We start from the raw sequence: 23504 nt of genomic DNA on the forward strand, positions 1-23504 counted from the left end.
ATATGGAGACAGAAGTATTTTTGGATAAAGGGACCAGTATATGTGAGGGCCAGAAGTGGCAGAAGTAGAATGAGCTGTGATACTAATCTATGTTTTCAACATTTAAAATCTCTCTATGGGTTTAATTTCACACACGCTACATATTCGGCCTCACTTTCTCTGGTGCTTAGAAGCGGCAGGATTCACAGCATGGCACAACTGCTCACTCCTGCTGAGACTCATCACTAAGAGGGGTGTGCTCTCATCCCCACTCCCCCGCACCCCCCAAACCCCACTCCACTCCCCACCACTAATCCCAGAAAAAAAGCAAGAGGTCACAATCTGGCTAATTTGATCCTGACAGTTCAGTTTTGGTTCAATAAATGTTTATTAACATCTCCTCTGTGCCAGACGTTATCCTGGGTGCTAGGTGCTGGGAATACAAAGATTTGAACACAACTTTTAAAAGGAACTAGTTAGAAGGGAAGAGAGATCCTGAAACAGGTAATTCCCACACAGTGAGGCAGGAGTGAAGACAGAAGTATGCAAAGGGTAATGAAAAACACAGGAAAGGGCACCCAATCCGACCTGGGAAACAATGCAAGAAGTGATTTTAGATGAAGACTTGAAAGATCAGGAGGAAAAACAGGAAGAGGCTCGAAGAGTGTTCAGAAACAGCATGAATAAAGATTTCAAGTTTGAAACTAGTGGTCTGGTATGGTCTGAAAGTAAAGGGTGTCCATGGTGAGGGGGCGGGGGCAGTGCTGTGGCTGATGAATTTGGTTTAGAATTTAGAATCTACTCAATTAAAGGTTAACAGGGATCAGAATGTAGAGGGGTCTACTCACTATGCTGAGACTCATGGAGGTATCTTCTGGGAGAAGGCAGGACAGCTTAGTCTTAACTGTTTGGAAGCAGATGGACTTGGGTCCAATCCTAGTTCCATTACTGACGACCTATAAACCTTATTAGTTACTTACCTTCTTCGAACTTCAGTTTTTTCCTCAGTAATACACGGATACCCACTTTGTAGTACTGTTTGAAGAAGTCAGTGACAAGACTTGATCCCATTCATTGAAAATGAGAACGAGTACAATCAATGAAATCAATGAATCAATGAAAATGCACGACTGTCACCATTACCAAAGGTTATTTACTACCTACCCAGGGTTAACATTTTGGCAAGGGAACGGGAATGGTAAAGTGAAAATATAATGGGTGGCTTTGCAAAGAGCAAGGCTGGAAAAACAGTCAAACAATTACAATAACTCAGAGAGGAGATAATAGAGGCTTCACATGGCATTTCATCTTCAGGAATGGAGAAAGGCAGATCCAAAAATTATTTAGGAAGAAAACTTGTCAGGTCTCTCAGTGCCAATTGAAAGAGGGAGGAAAAGTGGTTCCCAGCCACCAAAACTGTGGCCCAACAAAAACAGGAAATCAAAGAGGAAGATCTAGTTTGAGGCAAGATAAATGTAGACGTCTGTGGGAAATCTGTGTAGGTATAACCACCAGACAGACAGAGAGACAGACATAACAACCTGCAGCTAGGAGCTGGAAAGAACTACTTTGAGCTTAAAGTCAATCACTTTCCACTAGAATTTTTCCACTACAGAATTTTTCTGTATTTTTCCCTCTGAAGTTGAAACTGAGATATTAAAAAAAGAAACCCACCCTTAAAATGAAAAGTATTACATAAAATTATATCCAAATCTGTAGGTAAAGGGTTTGAGAGACTGAATATGTAAATTCACCTGAATAGGTAAAGCCACGTCCCCTGTCCTTGATGCATTGAGAAGGGTGGTCCTGTAATGCTGGCAGGAAGCTCCAAATGCAACAGCTTGAAATTCACAACACAGCACCTGTAACCTCCAGTAATCCTGTCTATTGTTAAGCTATGTCACCCATAAGAACACCTACCTTCCGAGTACAAAGGAGAAGATGATGCGAAATGGATAGATATCTCTTAGGGGAAGATTGTAAAACCAACTATAAATTTAGTAAAATCAGGACTCACTGTCCATAGGACCAAATTATTTTCCCAATGAAAAGGAAGTCCTTTCAGTAATTGTAGATAAGAATGAAAATTATAGGCTCACTTAAAAAAACCAATCAGCAAAATGAAAAGGCAACCTACTGAATGAAGAAAATATCTGCAAATGATATATCAGAAAAGTGGGTTAATATCCAAAATATATAAAGAAGTCATACAAGTCAATAGCAAAAAAAGAAATAATCCAATTAACATGGGCAAAGGATCTGAACAGACATTTTTCCAAAGAAGATATTCAAATGGCCAACAGGTACCCGAAAAGGTGCTCAACGTCACTAATCATCAGGGAAATGTAAATCAAAACCACAGTAAGGTATCACCCCACACCTGTTAGAATGGCTAGTATCAAAAAGATAAGAGAGGGGTGCCTGGGTGGCTCAGTGGATTAAAGCCTTTGCCTTCGGCTCAGGTCATGATCCCAGGGTCCTGGGATTGAGCCCCGCATTAGGCTCTCTGCTCAGTGGGGAGCATGCTTCCTCCTCTCTCTCTGCCTGCCTCTCCGCCTATTTGTGATCTCTGTCTGTCAAATAAATAAATAAAATCTTAAAAAAAAAAAAAGATAAGAGATAACAAATGCTATGCTAGTGAGGATGTGGAGAAAAGGGAGCCCTTATGCACTGTTGGTAGGAATGTAAAATAGAACGGCCGCTATGGAAAACAGTACAGAGGTTCCTCAAAAAGTTAAAAACAGAAATATGATACAATCCAGTGATATCCAACTTCTGGGTATTTAACTGAAGGAAACAAAATCACTATGTTGAAGAGATATCTGTACCCCACATTCACGGAAGCATTAATTAAATAGCCAAGACAGGGAAACAACATAAGCATCCATCAAAAGATGAATGGTTAAAGAAAATGTGGTATATGTGCAAAGGAATACTATTTGGCCATTAAAAAGGAAGTCCTGCCATATGCAATGATATGGATAGACTTTGAGGACTTTATGCTAAGTGAAATAAGTCAGACAGAGGAAGACAAATGCTACAGATCTCACTTATATGTGGAATCTAAAAACAAAAACTCATAGAAAAACAGATCAGATTTATGGTTACTAGGGAAACTAGATGATGGTGGTCAAAGGTATAAGCCTCTAATTATAAGATAAATAAGTACTAGGAATGTAATGTACAACATGATGATTGTAGTTAATACCACTGTATGGTATATCTGAAAGCTGCTAAGAGAGTAAATCCCCAAAGTTCAGATTTTAGTAAATCCTAAAAGTTCGGTATTATATGAGGTATGGGTTTTTAACTAAACTTATGGTAGTAATCGTTTTGCCATATATGTATGTCAGGTCACATGCTGTATATCTTAACTTTACATGGTGCTCTAGGTCAGTTATATCTCAATGAAACTGAAAAAAAAAAACCTGGCAGAAAGAAATCTGATTCCATTAGCATTTTGTTTCATTTTTTAATTTTTCAAGGACTTCCAAATCATATTGCGAAGACTCACCTTAATATATGGCTAAGTTGGTACCAAAAAAAAAAAAAGATCAGCCATGAAAAACAGGTTGTGAAACTATTATTCTGACTATGACTGCATCAGCAGCACATTCTGTATCAAGCTGACATGCCTCCTCGACTAGCTTTGATCAGATTTAAGCACAAACTTACTTGACTGATTGATGAAGCTGTCACAGAAACAATAATATGTCTCAATAAATTATATAACATGTAAGAAAAATGGACTGTAACTTAGGATCTAGAGATGTTTAAAAAAAAAAAGGTTGACTGAAGCTCTTAAATTCCAGCAAACACAACCTGAGCAACTCTTTCAAATAGTAGCGGCCTGTGTTTTAATTTTTCTTCTCTTTCTTCTAGTTCTCGTTGGTATTCTCTCATCCTTTCCTTTTCACTCTTTCTAAAATCAAATAAAAGGAATGGAATTTTAAAAGAAATAACAGTTTACATATAGAACATTTAGCTTAGATGACAAATCAGAAATTAAATTACAAGCATGGCTTACAGTTTACCACAATTCCTTTCCTAGACTGGTAAATTTTTATGGAACGCAGAATAAAAACTCTAGGTTGTGAGAGCACACATTTTACATCCTGGGAACAGTCTGGATACTCTGATTTTCTGAAATTTTCAAAATATAATGTATTAAATTGGCTTGAAGAGATGAATAAATGCCTTCTTAACTCAATTTTAAATGCAGAAAACCAAGAAAATTTAGTCTAAAGATCTCCTATAGGTTGGTGGCAAAGTTAATTAAATTCGAGCAGGTCAGGGGAAAAGAGAGAATAAGGGAATAGGACATAGAGAGGAAAAGGAACCAAAATACATAAATTCACTATAAATGTACTTACTATTTGCACAAGATCCTATAATGAATAAAATATGCTTTTTCCTCTATGTAAAACATACTAACTCTATTAAGATAATAAGATTTCATGGATTAGAAAAGATAATTGTACTACAGAATGATAATTATGCTTAATTATACACAAAATTGGTATTATGAAAAATCCAGTTTACTTTCTTAGGGTGAAGAGTATATTTCTAAAAGATTTTTGCTCAAGTTCCATCAAATTTCTCCTCTATCACGAATTACACTGATATAAGGAATATAAACATAATATATATTATAAAGGAATATAATAATTATTATAAACACTATGTATTTAAAAAGGAGTAACTCATAATTAAAAGCAAATATAGATTTGGGTGGTACTTATAAATCAGATTAAAAATAAATCATATTACTTACCCAGCTTTGGGGGGAGATATTTTCCTACTTAAACATGAACATTTTTACAGAAAAATGTTCCTCTGGAACACTGGTTTTCAAACTTTGTACAGCAGAATTCCAGTGCTCTGTGAAGGGGTTCTGCAAATATTTTTATTTATTTATATTTCTTTATATTAGAACTACAATGAATGCAACACACACGCTGAACACATACACGTGTTAACTGACACATCACATAACTGATGTTAATTGACATCAACATGTTCATTTGTGATATCAGATTTCATGAAGACCTTAGAACAAAGCTCTCTGACAGATCAATTTATTGAAGAATATTCTGAGTTTACATGGCAAACTATTAAAAAAAGAGCTTTATCTGTATGAATCAAGATTTTTCTGTTAACTATACTGGAATTACAAAAACAAACTTAAGGGGCGCCTGAGTGGCTCAGTCATTGGGAGTCTGCCTTCGGCTCAGGTCATGGTCCCAGGGTCCTGGGATTGATTCCCTGCTCAGTGGGAAGTCTGCGTCTCCCTCTCTCACTCCCCTTGCTTGTCTCTCTGTCAAATAAATAAATAAAATCTTAAAAAAAAAAAAAGAAAAAACCAAAAAGAAAAAGATTTTTTCTCAATATTGTACTGGGCTATCAAAAATAGTATAAAGAAGGGGCCCCTGGCTGGCTCAATCGGTAGAGCATAGAACTCTTAGTCTCAGGTCAGGTCATATTGAGGCCCCACACTGGGCATGGAGACTACTTTAAAAAAAACATAGTATAAAGTAAAAGAAAAGATTAGATACTGACATACGGTTACAACTATTAACTATGGCCATGGTATAAAACGTTTCAGTTCATCAACATGGCATTATAGTCCTCACCATGAGGTAAGGTGAGTGAGTGAGTGTGAATGTGTATGTGTCTGTGCGTTGAGTGTAACTGATAGCAACTTGAATCCAGAAACTAAAATACTAATTAATCTGTTCATATATTGTATCTGCTGATTAAGAAAGAAAGTTTGAAAACCAATGATCTGGAGGTTCAGGATTCTTTTATGATACCTGAGAGATTTGACTCTGGATTTAGACATTTGAGCTAAACTTTGATGTGAGTCATAAGCCTTAGCCCGGATTGTCAGGAGTTTCTGCAATTCTTTCATTCTTTGCTTCTGCTTAGTTAGGATCCGATTTCTCTCTTCTTCCAACATTTTCTTTTCCTCAAGTGATCTCCTGAGGGCAACAAACTAAGGCTTAATTCACTTTAAGCCAATGAGAACGTGATTTAGCAAAGATTTAACATGGGAAAATTTAAACACTGAAAAAAGGCTCTGACTTGTGCAACTGGAAATCAACAGGCTGACTATCTTCTATCCCTGGAGATTCATAAAATGGAAAAGATACTCATTTCTTAGAAGGACACTCTCTGGCAAAATGCTCTGCCTTATATAGTAAAATATATTACCAAATCTATTTCTTCCTATTTTCCAAATGACCAACACAAAAATCAATAGAGCTACAAACACTATTTTAGCAGCCGTGAGTCAGCTGGCACTACATCCTAGTCATTTACCTCGTGGCTTGCTCTCTTCCTCTGGAAGACACTGTGGGCACTGGAGGGTTGTAGTTACAAGGCACAGGCTTTGCACTTGCACTTCTTACTGTCAGTCTGTGCCTTGGAGAGAGATTAGGCCGTGTTTCTTTTAAATGTTCTTCATCTGCTGCAATGTCTGCCAGAATTTTCTCTCTTTTAGTGGATGCGTTAGAGGCTGCACGAAGACCAGGCGGTTTACGGCCAACAGTTAGGAGTTTTGAACACTTCTGTTCTGAGAGGTGCTTCCGGTATCTCTCAGGAAGGTCTTCAAAATCGGCAGTCTGGCATCTCAACACATGTTTACACTTCAAGTTTTCAACCTGTTCAGGACACTTGAGCTTCCTCGGAGCACAGCTTCTGTGACCTGACCTACAAGGCAGAGGAGATGAATACTGTAAAAGCTCTTGGGCCCTCAGCTGCATCATAACCTCTCTATAGAGCTCCTCTTCTTTTAACTTTTCATCGGATGTTGGGCCATAAGTAGATCGAGGTATAGGTCTGGCCTTAAATTGATTTGTTTTCTTTTTAGACTTACATAAGTCTCTCAGCTGCTTTTCCCGGATTGCTTGCTTCTGTTCCTCCCTTGCAATAAACTTAAATGGTTTTTGTGAGGCCAAAAGAGCTTCTTTGTTTTTTTCCTTCAAACGCCTCCTGCGTTCTTCATTTTGCTTGACTATGTCATGATAAAGGGGGAGAAAGACGAATGCAGGAACTGGATTGGCTCGAAATTTTTTCTTACACTCTGATTCTTCTTCTTGTTCTCTGAGCACTTGGTGTGCCATTTCAATATCTGATTTAGATTTCATGTTCTCTTCTTTTTTCCTCTGTTCCCTAATCATCATTTGAAAAGGCTCAGGTACTGTAATCTTTGGCACCCATTCTCTTGGTTTCTTCTTTGTTTTTTCAACTGCCGGGAAATCAGCATCTTTATACCGAATATAATCTTCAACAGAAAAATTTGTCCACATGTTGTTAATGAGTTCTTTAGCATAGCTCATCACCCTCTTTTTCTCAGGATACTCTTTTACTGAGTTCGGCAACTCATCTTCAGAGGAAGACATAATCAAGGAGGAAGACTGTCCTAAATCAGGCTCTGAAAATGATGTCATTAACGAGATAGTGTGATAGGAGTTCTTTTCTGAATCAGACCTGTATGAGAAGAATAATAAAGTCACACTCTCAGTTGCATGTGACCAGATATAAAAATTAAGAACTAAAAGATCAAGGTATATTCAGAAGATAGGCACTGGATAGATAGGCCTTATAATTATCACCTTTATTTAGAATAGAGCTAAGAGATGTCTATAAATTATCTAATTCAACTCTCTCATTTTACAGGGGAACCTGAGGCAGCAAAGGCTCCTTGTGGCTAACCTCTATTAAATTCTCCACATGTTTTCCAGAGTAACCAACTTAAAGCAAACATCATGTCACTCCCCTTCTTGAAACTTTTCTATGATTTGCCATTGTAACAAAGCCTAGATTATAAAGTCCTTCAAGACTAGCCCCTGTCTGGGGCACCTTGGTGGCTCAGTTGGTTAAACAACTATCTTTGGCTCAGGTCAGGATCCCAGGGTCCTGAGATCAAGCACTGTGTCAGGCTCCCTGCTTGGTGGGGAGTCTGCTTCTCCTTCTCCCTCTGCCACTTCCCCACTTATGGACTCCCTCTCTCAAATAAATACATAAAATCTTAAAAAAAAAATATGGGGTGCCTGGGTGGCTCAGATGGTTAAGCCTCTGCCTTCAGCTCAGGTCAGGATCCAGTGTCCTGAGATCAAGCCCTCATCAGGCTCCCTGCTTGGTGGGGAGTCGCTTCTCCCTCTCCCTCTGCTCCTCCCCCACTTGTGCTTTCTCCCTTTCTCTCATTTTATTTTTTTTAATTATTATTTTTTTTATAAACATATAATGTATTTTTATCCCCAGGGGTACAGGACTGTGAATCGCCAGGTTTACACATTTCACAGCAATCACCATAGTTCATACCCTCCCCAATGTCCATAACCCCACCACCCTCTCCCTACCCCACTCCCCCCAGCAACCCTCAGTTTGTTTTGTGAGATTAAGAGTCACTTATGGTTTGTCTCCCTCCCGATCCCATCTCATTTCATTTATTCTTCTCCTATCTCCCTAACCCCCCATGTTGCATCTCCACTTTCTCATATTAGGGAGATCATGTGATAGTTGTCTTTCTCCGACTGACTTATTTCACTAAGCATGATACCCTCTAGTTCCATCCACGTCATCGCAAATGGCAAGATTTCATTTCTTTTGATGGCTGCATAGTATTCCATTGTGTATATATACCACATCTTCTTTATCCATTCATCTGTTGATGGACATCTAGGTTCTTTCCATAGTTTGGCTATTATAGACATTGCTGCTATAAACATTCGAGTGCACGTGCCCCTTCGGATCACTACATTTGTATCTTTAGGGTAAATACCCAGTAGTGCAATTGCTGGGTCGTAGGGTAGTTCTATTTTCAACTTTTTGAGGAACCACCATGCTGTTTTCCAGAGTGGTTGCACCAGCTTGCATTCCCACCAACAGTGTAGGAGGGTTCCCCTTTCTCCGCATCCTCGCCAGCATCTGTCATTTCCTGACTTGTTAATTTTAGCCATTCTGACTGGTGTGAGGTGGTATCTCATTGTGGTTTTGATTTGTATTTCCCTGATGCCGAGTGATGTGGAGCACTTTTTCATGTGTCTGTTGGCCATCTGGATGTCTTCGTTGCAGAAATGTCTGTTCATGTCTTCTGCCCATTTCTTGATTGGATTATTTGTTCTTTGGGTATTGAGTTCATTAAGTTCTTTATAGATTTTAGACACTAGCCCTTTATCTGATATGTCGTTTGCAAATATCTTCTCCCATTCTGTCAGTTGTCTTTTGGTTTTGTTAACCGTTTCCTTTGCTGTGCAAAAGCTTTTGATCTTGATGAAATCCCAATAGTTCATTTTTGCCCTTGCTTCCCTTGCCTTTAGCGATGTTCCTATGAAGACGTTGCTGCGGCTGAGGTCAAAGAGGTTGCTGCCTGTGTTCTCCTCAAGGATTTTGATGGATTCCTTTCTCACATTGAGGTCCTTCATCCATTTTGAGTCTATTTTCGCGTGTGGTGTAAGGAAATAGTTCAATTTCACTTCTCTGCATGTGGCTGTCGAATTTTCCCAGCACCATTTGTTGAAGAGGCTGTCTTTTTTCCATTGGACATTCCTTCCTGCTTTGTCGAAGATTAGTTGACCATAGAGTTGAGGGTCTATTTCTGGGTTCTCTATTCTGTTCCATTGATCTATATGTCTGTTTTTGTGCCAGTACCATACTGTCTTGATGATGACAGCTTTGTAATAGAGCTTGAAGTCTGGAATTGTGATGCCCCCAACTTTGGCTTTCTTTTTCAATATTCCTTTGGCTATTCGAGGTCTTTTCTGGTTCCATATAAATTTTAGGATTATTTGTTCTATTTCTTTAAAAAAAATGGGTGGGATTTTGATAGGGATTGCATGAAATGTGTAGATTGCTTTAGGTAGAATAGACATTTTCACAATATTTGTTCTTCCAATCCATGAGCATGGAATATTTTTCCATTTCTTTGTGTCTTCCTCAATTTCTTTCATGAGGACTTTATAGTTTTCTGAGTATAGATTCTTTGCCTCTTTGGTTAGATTTATTCCTAGGTATCTTAGGGTGCAATTGTAAATGGGACTGACTCCTCAATTTCTCTTTCTTCTGTCTTGTTGTTAGTGTAAAGAAATACGACTGATTTCTGTGCATTGACTTTATATCCTGACACTTTACTGAATTCCTGTACAGGTTCTAGCAGTTTTGGAGTGGAGCCTTTTGGGTTTTCCACAAGTAGTATCATATCATCTGCAAAGAGTGATAGTTTGACTTCTTCTTTGCCAATTTGGATGCCTTTAATTTCTTTTTGTTGTCTGATTGCTGAGGCTAGGACTTCTGGTACTATGTTGAACAGCAGTAGTGATAACGGACATCCTTGCCGTGTTCCTGACCTTAGCGGAAAAGCTTTCACTTTTTCTCCATTGAGAATGATATTTGCGGTGGGTTTTTCATAGATGGCTTTGATAATATTGAGGTATGTGCCTTCTATCCCTACACTTTGAAGAGTTTTAATCAGGAAGGGATGCTGCACTTTGTCAAATGCTTTTTCAGCATCTACTGAGAGTATCATATGGTTCTCACTCTTTCTTTTATTAATGTATTGTATCACATTGATGGATTTGCGGATGTTGAACCAACCTTGCAGCCCTGGAATAAATCCCACTTGGTTGTGGTGAATAATCCTTTTAATGTACTGTTGGATCCTATTGGCTAGTATTTTGGTGAGAATTTTCGCATCTGTGTTCATCAAGGATATGGGTCTGTAATTCTCTTTTTTGGTCGGATCCTTCTCTGGCTTTGGGATCAAGGTGATGCTGGCCTCATAAAATGAGTTTGGAAGTTTTCCTTCCACTTCTATTTTTTGGAACAGTTTCAGGAGAATAGGAATTAATTTTTCTTTAAATGTTTGGTAGAATTCCCCTGGGAAGCCGTCTGGTCCTGGACTTTTGTTTGTTTGGAGATTTTTGATGACTGTTTCAATCTCCTTACTGGTTATGGGTCTGTTCAGGTTTTCTATTTCTTCCTGGTTCAGTTGTGGTAGTTTATATGTCTCTAGAAATGTATCCATTTCTTCCAGGTTGTCAAATTTGTTGGCGTAGAGTTGCTCGTAGTATGTTCTTATAATTGTTTGTATTTCTTTGGTGTTGGTTGTGATCTCTCCTCTTTCATTCATGATTTTATTTATTTGGGTCCTTTCTCTTTTCTTTTTGATAAGTCTGGCCAGGGGTTTGTTAATCTTATTAATTCTTTCAAAGAACCAGCTCCTAGTTTCGTTGATTTGTTCTATTGTTTTTTTAGTTTCTATTTCATTGATTTCTGCTCTGATCTTTATGATTTCTCTTCTCCTGCTGGGTTTAGGCTTTCTTTGTTGTTCTTTCTCCAGCTCCTTTAGGTGTAGGGTTAGGTTGTGTATTTGAGACCTTTCTTGTTTCTTGAGAAAGGCTTGCACCGCTATATATTTTCCTCTCAGGACTGCCTTTGTTATGTCCCACAGATTTTGAACCGTTGTGTTTTCATTATCATTTGTTTCCATGAATTTTTTCAATTCTTCTTTAATTTCCTGGTTGACCCAATCATTTTTTAGAAGGATGCTGTTTAGTCTCCATGTATTTGCGTTCTTTCCAAATTTCCTCTTGTGATTGAGTGTTCTAACTTCAGAGCATTGTGGTCTGTAAATATGCAGGGAATGATCTCAATCTTTTGATACCGGTTGAGACCTGATTTATGACCCAGGATGTGGTCTATTCTGGAGAATGTTCCATGTGCACTAGAGAAGAATATATATTCTGTTGCTTTGGGATGGATGTTCTGAATGTATCTGTGATGTCCATCTGGTCCAGTGTGTCATTTAAGGCCTTTATTTCCTTGTTGATCTTTTGCTTAGATGATCTGTCCATTTCAGTGAGGGGAGTGTTAAAGTCCCCTGCTATTATTGTATTACTGTCGATGTATTTCTTTGATTTTGTTATTAATTGGTTTATATAGTTGGCTGCTCCCATGTTAGGGGCATAGATATTTAAGATTGTTAGGTCTTCTTGTTGGACAGACCCTTTGAGTATGATATAGTGTCCTTCCTCATCTCTTATTATAGTCTTTGGCTTAACATCTAATTGATCTGATATAAGGATTGCCACCCCAGCTTTCTTCTGATGTCCATTAGCATGGTACATTGTTTTCCGCTCCCTCACTTTAAATCTGGAGGTGTCTTCAGGTCTAAAATGAGTTTCTTGTAGGCAGCATATTGATGGGTTTTGGTTTTTTATCCATTCTGATACCCTGTGTCTTTTGATTGGGGCATTTAGCCCATTAACATTCAGGGTAACTATTGAGAGATATGAATTTAGTGCCATTGTACTGCCTGTAAGGTGACTGTTACTGTATATTGTCTGTTTCTTTCTGATCTACTACTTTTAGGGTCTCTCTTTGCTTAGAGGACCCCTTTCAATATTTCCTGTAGAGCTGGTTTGGTGTTTGCAAATTCTTTCAGCTTTTGTTTGTCCTGGAAGCTCTTTATCTCTCCTTCTATTTTCAATGATAGCCTAGCCGGATATAGTATTCTTGGCTGCATGTTTTTCTCGTTTAGTGCTCTGAATATATCATGCCAGTTCTTTCTGGCCTGCCAGGTCTCTGTGGATAGGTCTGCTGCCAATCTAATGTTTTTACCCTTGTATGTTACAGACTTCCTTTCCCGGGCTGCTTTCAGGATTTTCTCTTTGTGGCTAAGACTTGTAAATTTTACTATCAGGTGACGAGGTGTGGTCCTATTTTTATTGATTTTGAGGGGCGTTCTTAGCATCTCCTGGATTTTGATGTTTGTTCCCTTTGCCATATTAGGGAAATTCTCTCCAATAATTGTCTCCAATATACCTTCTGCTCCCCTCTCTCTTTCTTCTTCTTCTGGAATCCCGATTATTCTAATGTTGTGTCGTCTTATGGTGTCGCTTATCTCTTGAATTCTCTCCTCGTGGTCCAGTATTTGTTTGTCTCTCTTTTGCTCAGCTTCTTTATTCTCTGTCATTTGGTCTTCTATGTCACTAATTCTTTCTTCTGCCTCATTTATCCTAGCAGTAAGAGCTTCCATTTTTTATTGCACCTCATTAATAGCTTTTTTGATTTCAACTTGGTTAGATTTTAGTTCTTTTATTTCTCCAGAAAGGGCTTTTATCTCTCTGGAAAGGGTTTCTCTAATAACTTCTATGCCTTTTTCGAGCCCGGCTAGAACCTTGAGAATAGTCATTCTGAACTCTAGATCTGTCATATTACCAATGTCTGTATTGATTAGGTCCCCAGCCTTCAGTACAGCCTCTTGTTCTTTTTTTTGTGGTGAGTTTTTCCGCCTTGTCATTTTGTCCAAATAAGATTTGCTTTCTCCTCCTCTAGAATTCCGCAGTTCTTGGTGAGCGAAGTTGGTCTTGGCTGGGTTTCTTGTTGATCTTCTGGGGGAGGGGCCTGTTGTAGTGATTCTCAAGTGTCTTTGCCGCAGGCAGAATTGCACTGCCCTTGGAGGGGCCTGGCTAAGTAATCCGCTCGGGTTTGCTTTCGGGAGCTTTTGTTCCCTGAACGCTTTCCATAGAGTTCCAGAAGACGGGAATGAAGATGGCGGCCTCCCAATCTCTCGGCCTGGAGGAACCGAGAGCTTGGGGTTCCACTCCTCAGTGCGCCCTCAGAGAAAAGCGCCCAACCGCCCTGCCTCCCTGGCCTGTGGTCGCGCCAGTAGGAAAGCAGTCAATCGCTGGCACTTGGAGAAATGCGCCTGGTCGCTTCCGTCTCCGTGGCCTCCGGCCGCGCTCCGAGCCCACCCAGCCTGTGACCGGCACAAGGTAACCCCGGGCTGAGAGCTCACTCCTCGGCTTTGTCGCTGTAGCCGGCTTCCCCGCTCTAATACCTGCGAGCTCTGTGGCACTCAGACACCCCCTATCCTTCTGTGACCCCGTGGGACCTGGGGTTACGCTGACCCCAGCTGGGCTTCCCCCCGGTTTAGCCTCTGGAGCGATGTCCCTCCCTGGAGCAGACTTTTAAAAGTCCCGATTTTGTGCTCCGTTGCTCCGCCGCTTGCTGGGAGCCGGCCCCTCCCCCCGCGGTCTGTCTTCCTGTGGCTTTGGATTCACTTCTCCGCAGGTCCTACCTTTCAGAAAGTGGTCGATTTTCTGTTTCTAGAATTGTTGCTCTTCTTCTCTTCGATTTCCCATTGGATTTGTAGGTGTTCACAATGGTTAGATAAGCTATTTAGCTGATCTCGTGCTACCCGATGTCGTCTCAGCCTGCTACTTCTCCGCCATCTTGACTCCTCCCCTTCTCTCTCATCTTCTCTCTCTCTCTTAGATAAATGAAGTCTTAAAAAAAAAAAAAAAGACTAGTCCCCTTTTACCTTTCCTGTTTCACCTCTTGCCTCTCTCTACCTTCAGTTACCAATCTTGAGTCATATCCAACCATATGAAGTTCCTCGGACACACCATGAAGTCTCATACTGCCATGCCTCTGCACACATGGTTTCTGTGGCCTAGAAGCCCATTCCTTGCTTCCTCCATCTGCAATAGCTACTCCTCCTTTAATACTGAACTTGGATATGACAGTTCCATAGACAATTCCTGCTTGCATCTCTCTACCAACACCATGACATGATCAGTCGCTTCTTCTTCTGTCTCCATAACGCTGTTACATCAAGTTGTATCACAATTTTTGGTTCTTAGTTAGTTTTTGAGCTCCTTAAGGGCAACTTGATTTTTCATTCCTCAGTGTCCAGGCAACTTCTGGCACACAGGAGATGCATAATTAGCATTGACCAACTGGATGAGTTAAGAGACCTGCCTGAAGTTTCAAAAACAAGAGAGTTCATAGGAGAAATGGGTCCAGAAATTACAGACTATTTTGAAAACCTGAATCAGATTTATGTCTCAATCCTGAACTGTTTGTGTGTGGGAGTGTGCACGTGTGCGTGTGCGTGTGTGTGTGTGTGTAATTTATTTATTTTTTAACTTAATTATTTTTTCAAGTAACAGAAATGGAAAGTTTATCAAAACGAAAAGTACAGGGTGCCTGGGTGGCTCAGTGGGTTAAGTCTCTGCCTTCGACTCAGGTCACGATCTCAGGGTCCTGGGATTAAGGCCCACATCAGGCTCTCTGCTCAGCAGGGAGTCTGCTTCCCCCCTTTCCCTCTGTCTCTCTGTCTGCCTCTCTGTCTACTTGTGATCTTTCTCTCTCCGTCAAATAAATAAGTAAAATCTTAAAAAAAAAAAAAAAAAAGAAAAAACAAAAAGTACACTCTTGAGATATAAGAGTGGGAGCACTTGAGAGAGAGCTGTTCCTATACTTTATATTTTTAATGACTTGTGTTTTTTGTGTTGTTTTTTTATAAGCAGGCTCCATGCTAGGCATGGAGCCCAAAGGCATGGAGTTCCAACATGGGGCTTGAACTCACAACCCTGAGATCAAGACCTGAGTTGAAATCAAGGTTAGGATGCTTAACCTACTGAGCCACCCAAGTGCTGCTGAGCTCATGTTAATCCACATAATATAAAGGACTTTTGAAATTAAATTTTAATATTTATCTTTTAAAGATGGCCCAGACTAGGGGCGCCTGGCTGGTTCAGCTGGTAAAGCATGCGACTCTTGATGTCGGGTTGTAAGTTTAAGTCCCACGTTAGGTGTAGAGAATACTTAAAACTCTTTTAAAAAATAACAATAAATAAAAATCAAAATGGCCAAGACTAAATATTTTGATACATATCTATAGTTCTTTGAGTGGCAGGTCAGTGAGAAAAGACTAAATGACTCTCAAAACAAGAAGGTACTGGTGGACAAGCCATTACACGTTTTGAATACAGTCCAACCTCTGTATATCATTAAAAGTACAAAGGGAGAGTTGAGAAAAAATATTCTGAATAGTCTGGTTCTGCACTTTTAAGTATACATTTTATAGCCCACAAACAACGTTATGTACAAACTTACCTAGAAGAGACACTAGAAGCTTCTTCCCTGATGATCACTGGCTGAACTTCTTTTAAATTTAATTTATTCTGGTACATCTTCTCTAACTTTGCCATAGTTTCCAAATGGGCAGCTTTCAGCTCTTCTAGCTTCCTAAAATACTCTTCATTCGAGTGGTATATATCAGAAAAGTCCACAAACTCCTCCTTGCTTATATGTGTTTGTTCGTCCACCTCAGAAATGTTGGTGTTAAAATCAGCCTGGGAGGAAGTAAAAAACCTGTTATATGGTGTTTAGAACTGAAAGACAAATTAAATTGACTCCGATTCCCAATGCTGCCTCTTAAAGCGTACATTTAATTAGGTTATACGTTACTTGTAGGCTACATACACATAATGGAATATAAGTTACTTGTGGACTATCCACTAATGATATTTTATTAAGAATGAGAGATGGGGCACCTGGGTAGCTCAGTCATTTGAGTGTCCATCTCTTGATTTTCGGCTCCAGTCATGATCTTGGGGTTGTGGGTTCGGCCCTGAGTCAGGCTGCCTGCCCAGCAGGGAGTCTGCTAGAGATTCTCTCTCCCTCTGCCTCTCCCCCCTTTCTCTATAATAAGTGAATAAATATTTAAAAAAAAAAAAAAAGGAGAGAGACAGACAGACACCAAATTGCCAGAAAATAAATGCTTTTTAATTCATTTTATAAAGGATGCTTAAATTCCCAGTTCATACACCATAACAGGATAGACCCAAACCACCCTTTATAAAGAACCTCCTTCTGAGTTGTAAGTTTTAACTGAGATGAAGAAAAACAGTTCTTCCTGCTGCAAACTGGTGAAACACAGCCCAATACCCACCCTTAGCTGGGGTCCTGAAGTGTGGGCCCCAAAGGTGTGCCACTGGAGAAAAGACAGGGAAAGAGAGAAGTCAGGGAAATGGGAGAATGGGGACAGGGGAAAAAATTTCTCAGTGGGTCACCAAGGGTCCAGGGAGAAGGCCTCCTTGATGCCTCAGGAGGGAATAGGAGGGTGTGGGAGAGGGTAGGAGGGACCATCAGAAAAGCCACTTCTGTGGCAACAAGAGCCAACAGCTCCCATGGGTGACAGAAACTTTGAGGGTGACAAGAGAACAAGAGTAGTATAGTACAGAGACTGCACACAGTACAGCTATGGTATAGACAGGCATGCCTAAAAGGGTCTATCTTCCTCCCTCACTCCTTTCACATACCTTTCAAAGTTCTTTTTTTTTTTTTTTTAATTTAAGATTTTATTTATTCAATAGAGAGAGAGCGAGAGAGAACAGAGGGAGAGGCAGAGGCAGAAGGAGAAGCAGACTCCCTGGTAAGCTGGGAGCCCGATGTGGGGCTCAGTCCCAGGACCTGGAGATCACAACCTAAGCCAAAGGCAGACAACCATGTGAGCCACCCATGTGCCCTCCTTTCAAAGTTCTTTAACTGAAACAACTAAGGAGGTAAAATCCCATTTTCTCCATAAATAAAAAAATCTTAATAGTTTCTCAGTTGAGAAACAGTTTAAATTATTTATGATGGGGTGTATAAAAGGCTGCTGATCATGGTTTTAAATTTAACCTACTGCCTGAAATAGACTCAAAATGAGAAAACCTTATTTGCCATAGAAAATTATAAATATATAACAATCCGGTAACACTCTAGAAAATAAAATTGAGAAGCTTCTCTTAATAGGAAAACTCAGAACATCAACTGTATACAAATACTTAGAGGTGTGGTGTTTTTGCTTTTTAACAGACTAAACAGAGTATACAAGAAGCAAGTGTTGTACCACTTGGGGTAACTTAAAGAAAGCAAATGAAGGAAAACAAGTTTCCTCAAAAGAACTCGTATGCAGAAATTTATTACCAACAAATTTGTGACTCAGAGAATTGCTTTATATATGTCCCACAACTCAAATAAAAAATTTTTCTGATTCTTCTGTTGTTTCTGTATGTGTTCCTCACCATTACTTTCTTAGCTGTGGGGATAAGAACTTTGTTAACTTACTCATCCATTAAATATTTAGAGACATCCAGCATTCAGCTGGCTCCTGAAAGATACAAATCAGATAAAAACTTTACTTTCCAGGGGCACCTGGGTGGCTCAGTGGGTTAAAGCCTCTGCCTTCGGCTCAGGTCATGATCCCAGGGTCCTGGGATCAAGCCCCGCATCGGGCTCTCTGCTCGGCAGGGAGCCTGCTTCCCCCTCTCTCTCTGCCTGCCTCTGCCTACTTGTGATCTCTGTCTGACTTGTGATCTCTGTCTGTGAAATAAATAAATAAAATCTTTAAAAAAACAAACAAACAAACAAACTCTACTTTCCAGAAGCTTCCAGCTAGTTTAGCAGAGGACATGTAAATAAATCAATAGTAGACTTTGACTAAGACAGAACTCCTGACTCCTGACCACAAGCTGCTCCCAGCTGAACAGGGAGACAGATGAGTGACCATGTATGTCATGATATAAGACACCATGAGAACTCAGAAAGAATGGCTAATTCTAACCAGGGAGAAAGAAGAGGCAGAATTTAGAGAGATGAGCCAGATTGGAGACATAAGGATGGGTGAGGAGTGTGCCAAATCAAGGAAGCGGTGAAAAACAAAGAAATCTGAGGCACAGTGCTAGAACATTCATCATGTTACCTCATGACAATGCAACTAGTAGGTAGTGCGATCTCAAGGAAACAGGCTCAGAAGAGTTAGGTGACCTGTCTGCAGTCACACAGCTTATAAGTAGCAGAGCTGGTATTCAATCCCAAATCTGTTAGGCTCCAAAAGCATACCACACTCCTCTCAAGGGCAGGAGGGTTTTTTAAGCCTCAAGCAGAACAGGCATTATGTGCTCAGAGAGAGGTAGTCTGAGTGGCGGTGGGGAACAGGGTATATGGAACCCAGAAGAGAGTGGTAAACAAGTTAAAAAAGGTAAGTCAAGAGCCCTAACCAAGAGCTCAGGCCATAGCCAACAGGAACATTGAAGGATGTGAGCAGAGGAGTGAAATGGTAATGCTCAGAAGGAATCTTCTCGTAACAAGTAGGAGAGAGAGAAGAAAGGTAAGTTTGGCAGTAGTTAATGGGCTACTGCAAAGGTCTGAGTTAGATATCCTATGGGCAAAATGAAGGGAGCAGTGCCAGGAACAAAAGAAAGGAGGCTGCCTTGGGAGACTAAGGAGGCTGAAGTTTCAACTTGATAATGGCCTGGGTTGTGGGCAAGAGAGTAAAACGATTTCTGTTTGGAGTGCTGTCTGTCTAAGTAGATGGTGCTGCCATGCATCAATATAGGGAATACAGCAGAAAAGTGTATAAAAGTGGAAAGGAAACTAATCTCTTAGGACACACTGAGTTTGAAGGGATAGTAGGGGCAGCTAGATGTCCAGGAAATGGGGAGGGGAGGGGGAGAATGTATGCGGAGAGCTAGTAATAAGGCTGGGCTGGAGAGGGAGATATGGCAGGTACTAGTGCACACAGAAGTGACAGGTACAGCTTTGGATGTGGATAAGGTTCACTAGGGAGAATGGAGTAATGAGAGACAAAAACCTGAGGATGGAAATGCTTGCGAACACCAACATTTAAATAAGCAGGGAGAGGAGGACTGATATGAAGGAAAAAGTGGTCATAAGAGATACAAAGACCAAGTGATAAGGATATTCAAACAAAAAGAGCTTTAGTTTGGTTTGAGTTTGGAAGATAAAGGAAGGCTTCCCGGAGGAGGTGATATTTGAGATGAGTCAAAAAATGGAAGAATCTGGGGTTTCAGAGAGAATGTAGGGGGCTAAAGGAAAAGGGTACTCCAGATAAACTTCCAGATGAAGCTGAATGACATTAGTAAAAGCAGCAGGGGTGGACAACATGGTGGGGAGGAAGGTACACAAAGTTGCAGGATAAGAGGAGAGTAAAATGCATAAAGCAGTTTCGGGGAGGAAGCAGGAAGTGGTTCCCATTTCTCATCTAACTTCTGGCTCCCAACCACTCACTGGTTAACTGGTTTTACCTTCCTTATAATCTTAACCCTTCAATAAGAAACACCCATATGGAAGCTAAGTAACTTTTCAGTTTGGAGCGCTGTCATGGCTTGGGAGAAAGATCACAGGCATGGTGTTAGAATTTTCATTTAAGTCTAGGTTCTGCACTTCTTAGCCATGTGACATGGGCATTTACCTTGTGAACATTAATTTTATGACACATAAAGTAGGTGTGCCGGGTGTTAAACTATTGTCTCTTGGCTCCAACGCCACCCTTCTAGCCCCTGTTGTGTGATGCTGGCGATGGGATTCTGCAGTGTTTCTGCTTTGCCAGCTGTTCCCCGCTGGACTCTGCTAAAAGTAACACTAGAGGGAAACTGCATGGCTGGACAGGAAGGGACTTTTATACCTTCCTGTTAGTATAGAAGAACCAGCAATGGTTCTTCCATTGGGCAGCAGCAGTACTTCATTTTAGTAGCAGTAGTTGATTCCAGTTTGCAGTTTTTCCAATGCTCACAGAATCAGGAAAATCACCTCAGGACCTTTGCACTTGCTGTTCCCTTTCCCTGGGGTGCTCTTCCTCCAGATATTTGCATGGACCACTTGTTCAGTCCTTCAGATCTTAATGAAATGCCATCTTCTCAACAAGGTCTTCACTGACTACCCTATTTGAAATTACAACCTCTCCCCCACTCATTGTCAGCCTCCCTTTTCTGCTTAATTTTTTTCATAAATACTCACCACCAACTGACATTCTACATGACTTTGTGTATTGTGTGTCTGTCCCTACCAAAAAGGAAGCACCACAAAGGCAAGGATTTGTCTTTGTTTATGGCTGTGTTCCCAGTGCCTAGAAAGTTCTTGGCCAGTGGCAGATACTCAGGAAATATCTGTTGGATGAATGAATGTAAGCTAAAAAAATATTAAGTTTCGACATGCAGAAGAAGAAAGGTATTCCCTCCCAGAGGACTGAATCTTTTGAAGAAATACTGGCTGCCCTAAATAGCTATATTCTACTCAATATTAAGGAAAGTGCTTATTTTCCAAAAACTACAATAAAAACCAAGAGGATATTCCAAAGAACTGTTTTTGGCAAAAGGATCCGTGCACTCTTCATTCATTCTTTTACAACATCCCTTAAAAGGAGGCCTTGTAACAATCATTTTCACAAAAAGGATAAAATGTATTTGGACCTGAAAAACTGTTTGAAAAATTATAGAAGGAAGAGTAACTTCTGATGAGAGGCACAGGTCTCACAAACTTTACTTAGGTGCTAACTTTTGCACAGTATCCATTCCATTTCAGCTTAGTAGTTCTAATTTTTCATATAAACTGATCTCACAGTGTTTTATCTTAAACAGGTAAATGGTTAATAAGCAACTTCCAATTCTAATTTCTCTCTCTCTTTTTAAAGATTTTATTTATTTATTTGACAGACAGAGATCACAAGTAGGCAGAGAGGCAGGCAGAGAGAGAGGAGGAAGCAGGCTCTCCACAGAGCAGAGAGCCCAATGCGGGGCTCGATCTCAGGACCCTGGGATCACGACCTGAGCCGAAGGCAGAGGCTTTAACCCACTGAGCCACCCAGGTGCCCCGCCAATTCTAATTTCATCTTTCATTATCTCCACACAGAAAAAAATATTCAGTAAATCAAATAACATAGGCTGAGGACATTATTTTCCAAAAACCTAAAATAGTACCCTTTCCCTTTAATTAATTCTTCAGCTTTCTATGGAACGTTGTGCATGTAGCCACCAGATTAGAGGATAATCTTCCCTAGATTGGCTTGACCCATTTAGATAATGACTCCTTCTAGCACATGTTGCTTCATCAGTAACAAGCATAATGTGTTCTAGCCTATGTAGTATCATCCACAGTTCTGGAATTTTTATTTAAAAATTTTTATTTAAAAATTTTTATTTAAAAACTTCTTTGCGGGGCACTGGGGTGACTCAGTTGGTTAAGTATCTGCCTTCAGCTCAGGTCATGATCCTGTGGTCCTCGGATTGAGACCCGCTTCCACCTCCTTGCTCAACAGGGAGCCTGCTTCTCCCTGTCCCTCTGTCTGTTGTTCCCCCTGCTTCTGTGCTTGCTCGCTCTCTCTCTCTGTCAAATAAATAAAATCTTAAAAAACAAAAAAACTTCTTTGCATTGAAAAGATTTCTAAGGAATAAGGTAGATTTATATATACTAACATGGATAAAACCCCAATAAATGTAAGAGAAAACACCAGCTGCAGAAAAATATGTATATATAAAATGTGACCGGGATGTCTGGGTGGCTCAGTCAGTTGAGACACTGCCTTCGGCTCAGGTCGTGATCCCAGGGCCCTGGGATCGAGTCCTGAGTAAGGCTCCTTCTCACCGGGGAGCCTGCTTCTCTCTCTCTGCCTCTGCCTGCCACTCTGCCTGCTTGTGCGTGCACGCTCTCTCTCTCTCTCTCTGACAAATAAATAAATAAATAAAATCTTTATAAACAAACAAATAAACAAATAAATAAAATGTGACCATACGTTAAAATACTATGTACACAGGAAACAGAAAAAAGCCCAGAAGACTATATATTGGTAAAAGAGTGGCTACCAATGTAGGGGAGGCAGATTTTCTTTCTGGGGGGAGAAGTGGTAAAAGGGCCTGTGCCTTACTTGTAGCATTTGAAATTTTTTAAGATTTTATTTTTAAGTAATTTTAAGTAATCTCTATACCCCAAATGGGCTCAAACTCACATTCCTGAGATCAAGAGTCACATGCTCTACTGACTGAGCCAGCCAGGCACCCTTGCAACATTTGATATTTAAAAGGAAAATATGTTCATATAGTATTTCCACAATTAAAATATTACTTTAAAAAAAGGGGGGTGGCTGGGAGCTCAGCTGGTTAAGCTGAGCTAAGTTGACTCTTGGTCTCAGCTCAGGTCTTGATCTCGGGGTCATGAGTTCAAGCCCATTTTGGGTGTGGAGCCTACTTAAATAAACTAAATTTAAAAATAAAATGAAGAGAATATTTTGTGAATATTGATACTAAATTAAAAACTGAACAATTTCTGGGGCGCCTTGGTGGCTCAGTTGATGGAGTGTCTGACTGCTGATTTTGGCTCAGGTCCTGATTCAGGGTTGTGAGATCGAGCACTGCGTCAGACTCCCAGCTCAGTGCAAAGCTGGCTTCAGAGACTTTTTCTCCCTCTGCCCCTCTCTCTACTCTCTCTCTCTTTCAAATAAATACATAAATTTTAAAAAAGAGGGAGGAACCCTCTTTTTTAAAATTTATGTAAAACTGAACAATCCCCCAAAACTGAATAATTTTTCCCTTTTTCTTTTTTTTTAAGATTTTATTATTTGAGAGAACGAGCACAAGCTGGCAGAGGGGCAGAGGGAATGGGAGAAAAAGACTCCCCACTGAGCAGGAAATTCAAAGCCGGACTTGATCCCAGGATCCTGGGATCATGACCTGAGCTGAAGGCAGATGCTTAACCAACCAAACCACTCAGGTGCCCCAAAACCGAAAAATTTCTAATGGATACTTGGTCTGCCTAGCACTTCCCCCATTCCTTTTGGAAGGTGGCTCTCACTTTCCTCTGCTCTTCTACCTGCTCCCACACCCACCCCCAATTACCCATGAGAACTCTTTCATTTCTTTAAGAAAATAGAAACCATCAGAGGGAAGTTCACTCAT

The 23504-nt window shown here is 40.3% G+C and overlaps 1 protein-coding gene across 2 annotated transcripts in view; it reads right to left on the reverse strand.

Moving 5' to 3' along the window:
• Positions 1 to 23504, reverse strand: part of FAM161A (FAM161 centrosomal protein A) — a 33389-nt gene that overhangs the window by 4560 nt on the left and 5325 nt on the right. Inside the window, exons 2-5 of one of the 2 annotated variants that reach the window (XM_080813522.1) lie at positions 15886 to 16124; positions 6301 to 7470; positions 5793 to 5960; positions 3802 to 3901 (exon numbers count right to left, since the gene is read on the reverse strand). In XM_080813522.1, coding sequence (XP_080669648.1) covers positions 3802 to 3901; positions 5793 to 5960; positions 6301 to 7470; positions 15886 to 16124 — 1677 coding nt within the window. The remainder of the gene's footprint in view (positions 1 to 3801; positions 3902 to 5792; positions 5961 to 6300; positions 7471 to 15885; positions 16125 to 23504) is intronic. The other variant, XM_080813523.1, reaches the window with a different exon arrangement.

Source organism: Martes martes, assembly GCF_963455335.1.
Source record: "Martes martes genome assembly, chromosome: 9".
NCBI classification, from domain to species: domain Eukaryota; kingdom Metazoa; phylum Chordata; class Mammalia; order Carnivora; family Mustelidae; genus Martes; species Martes martes.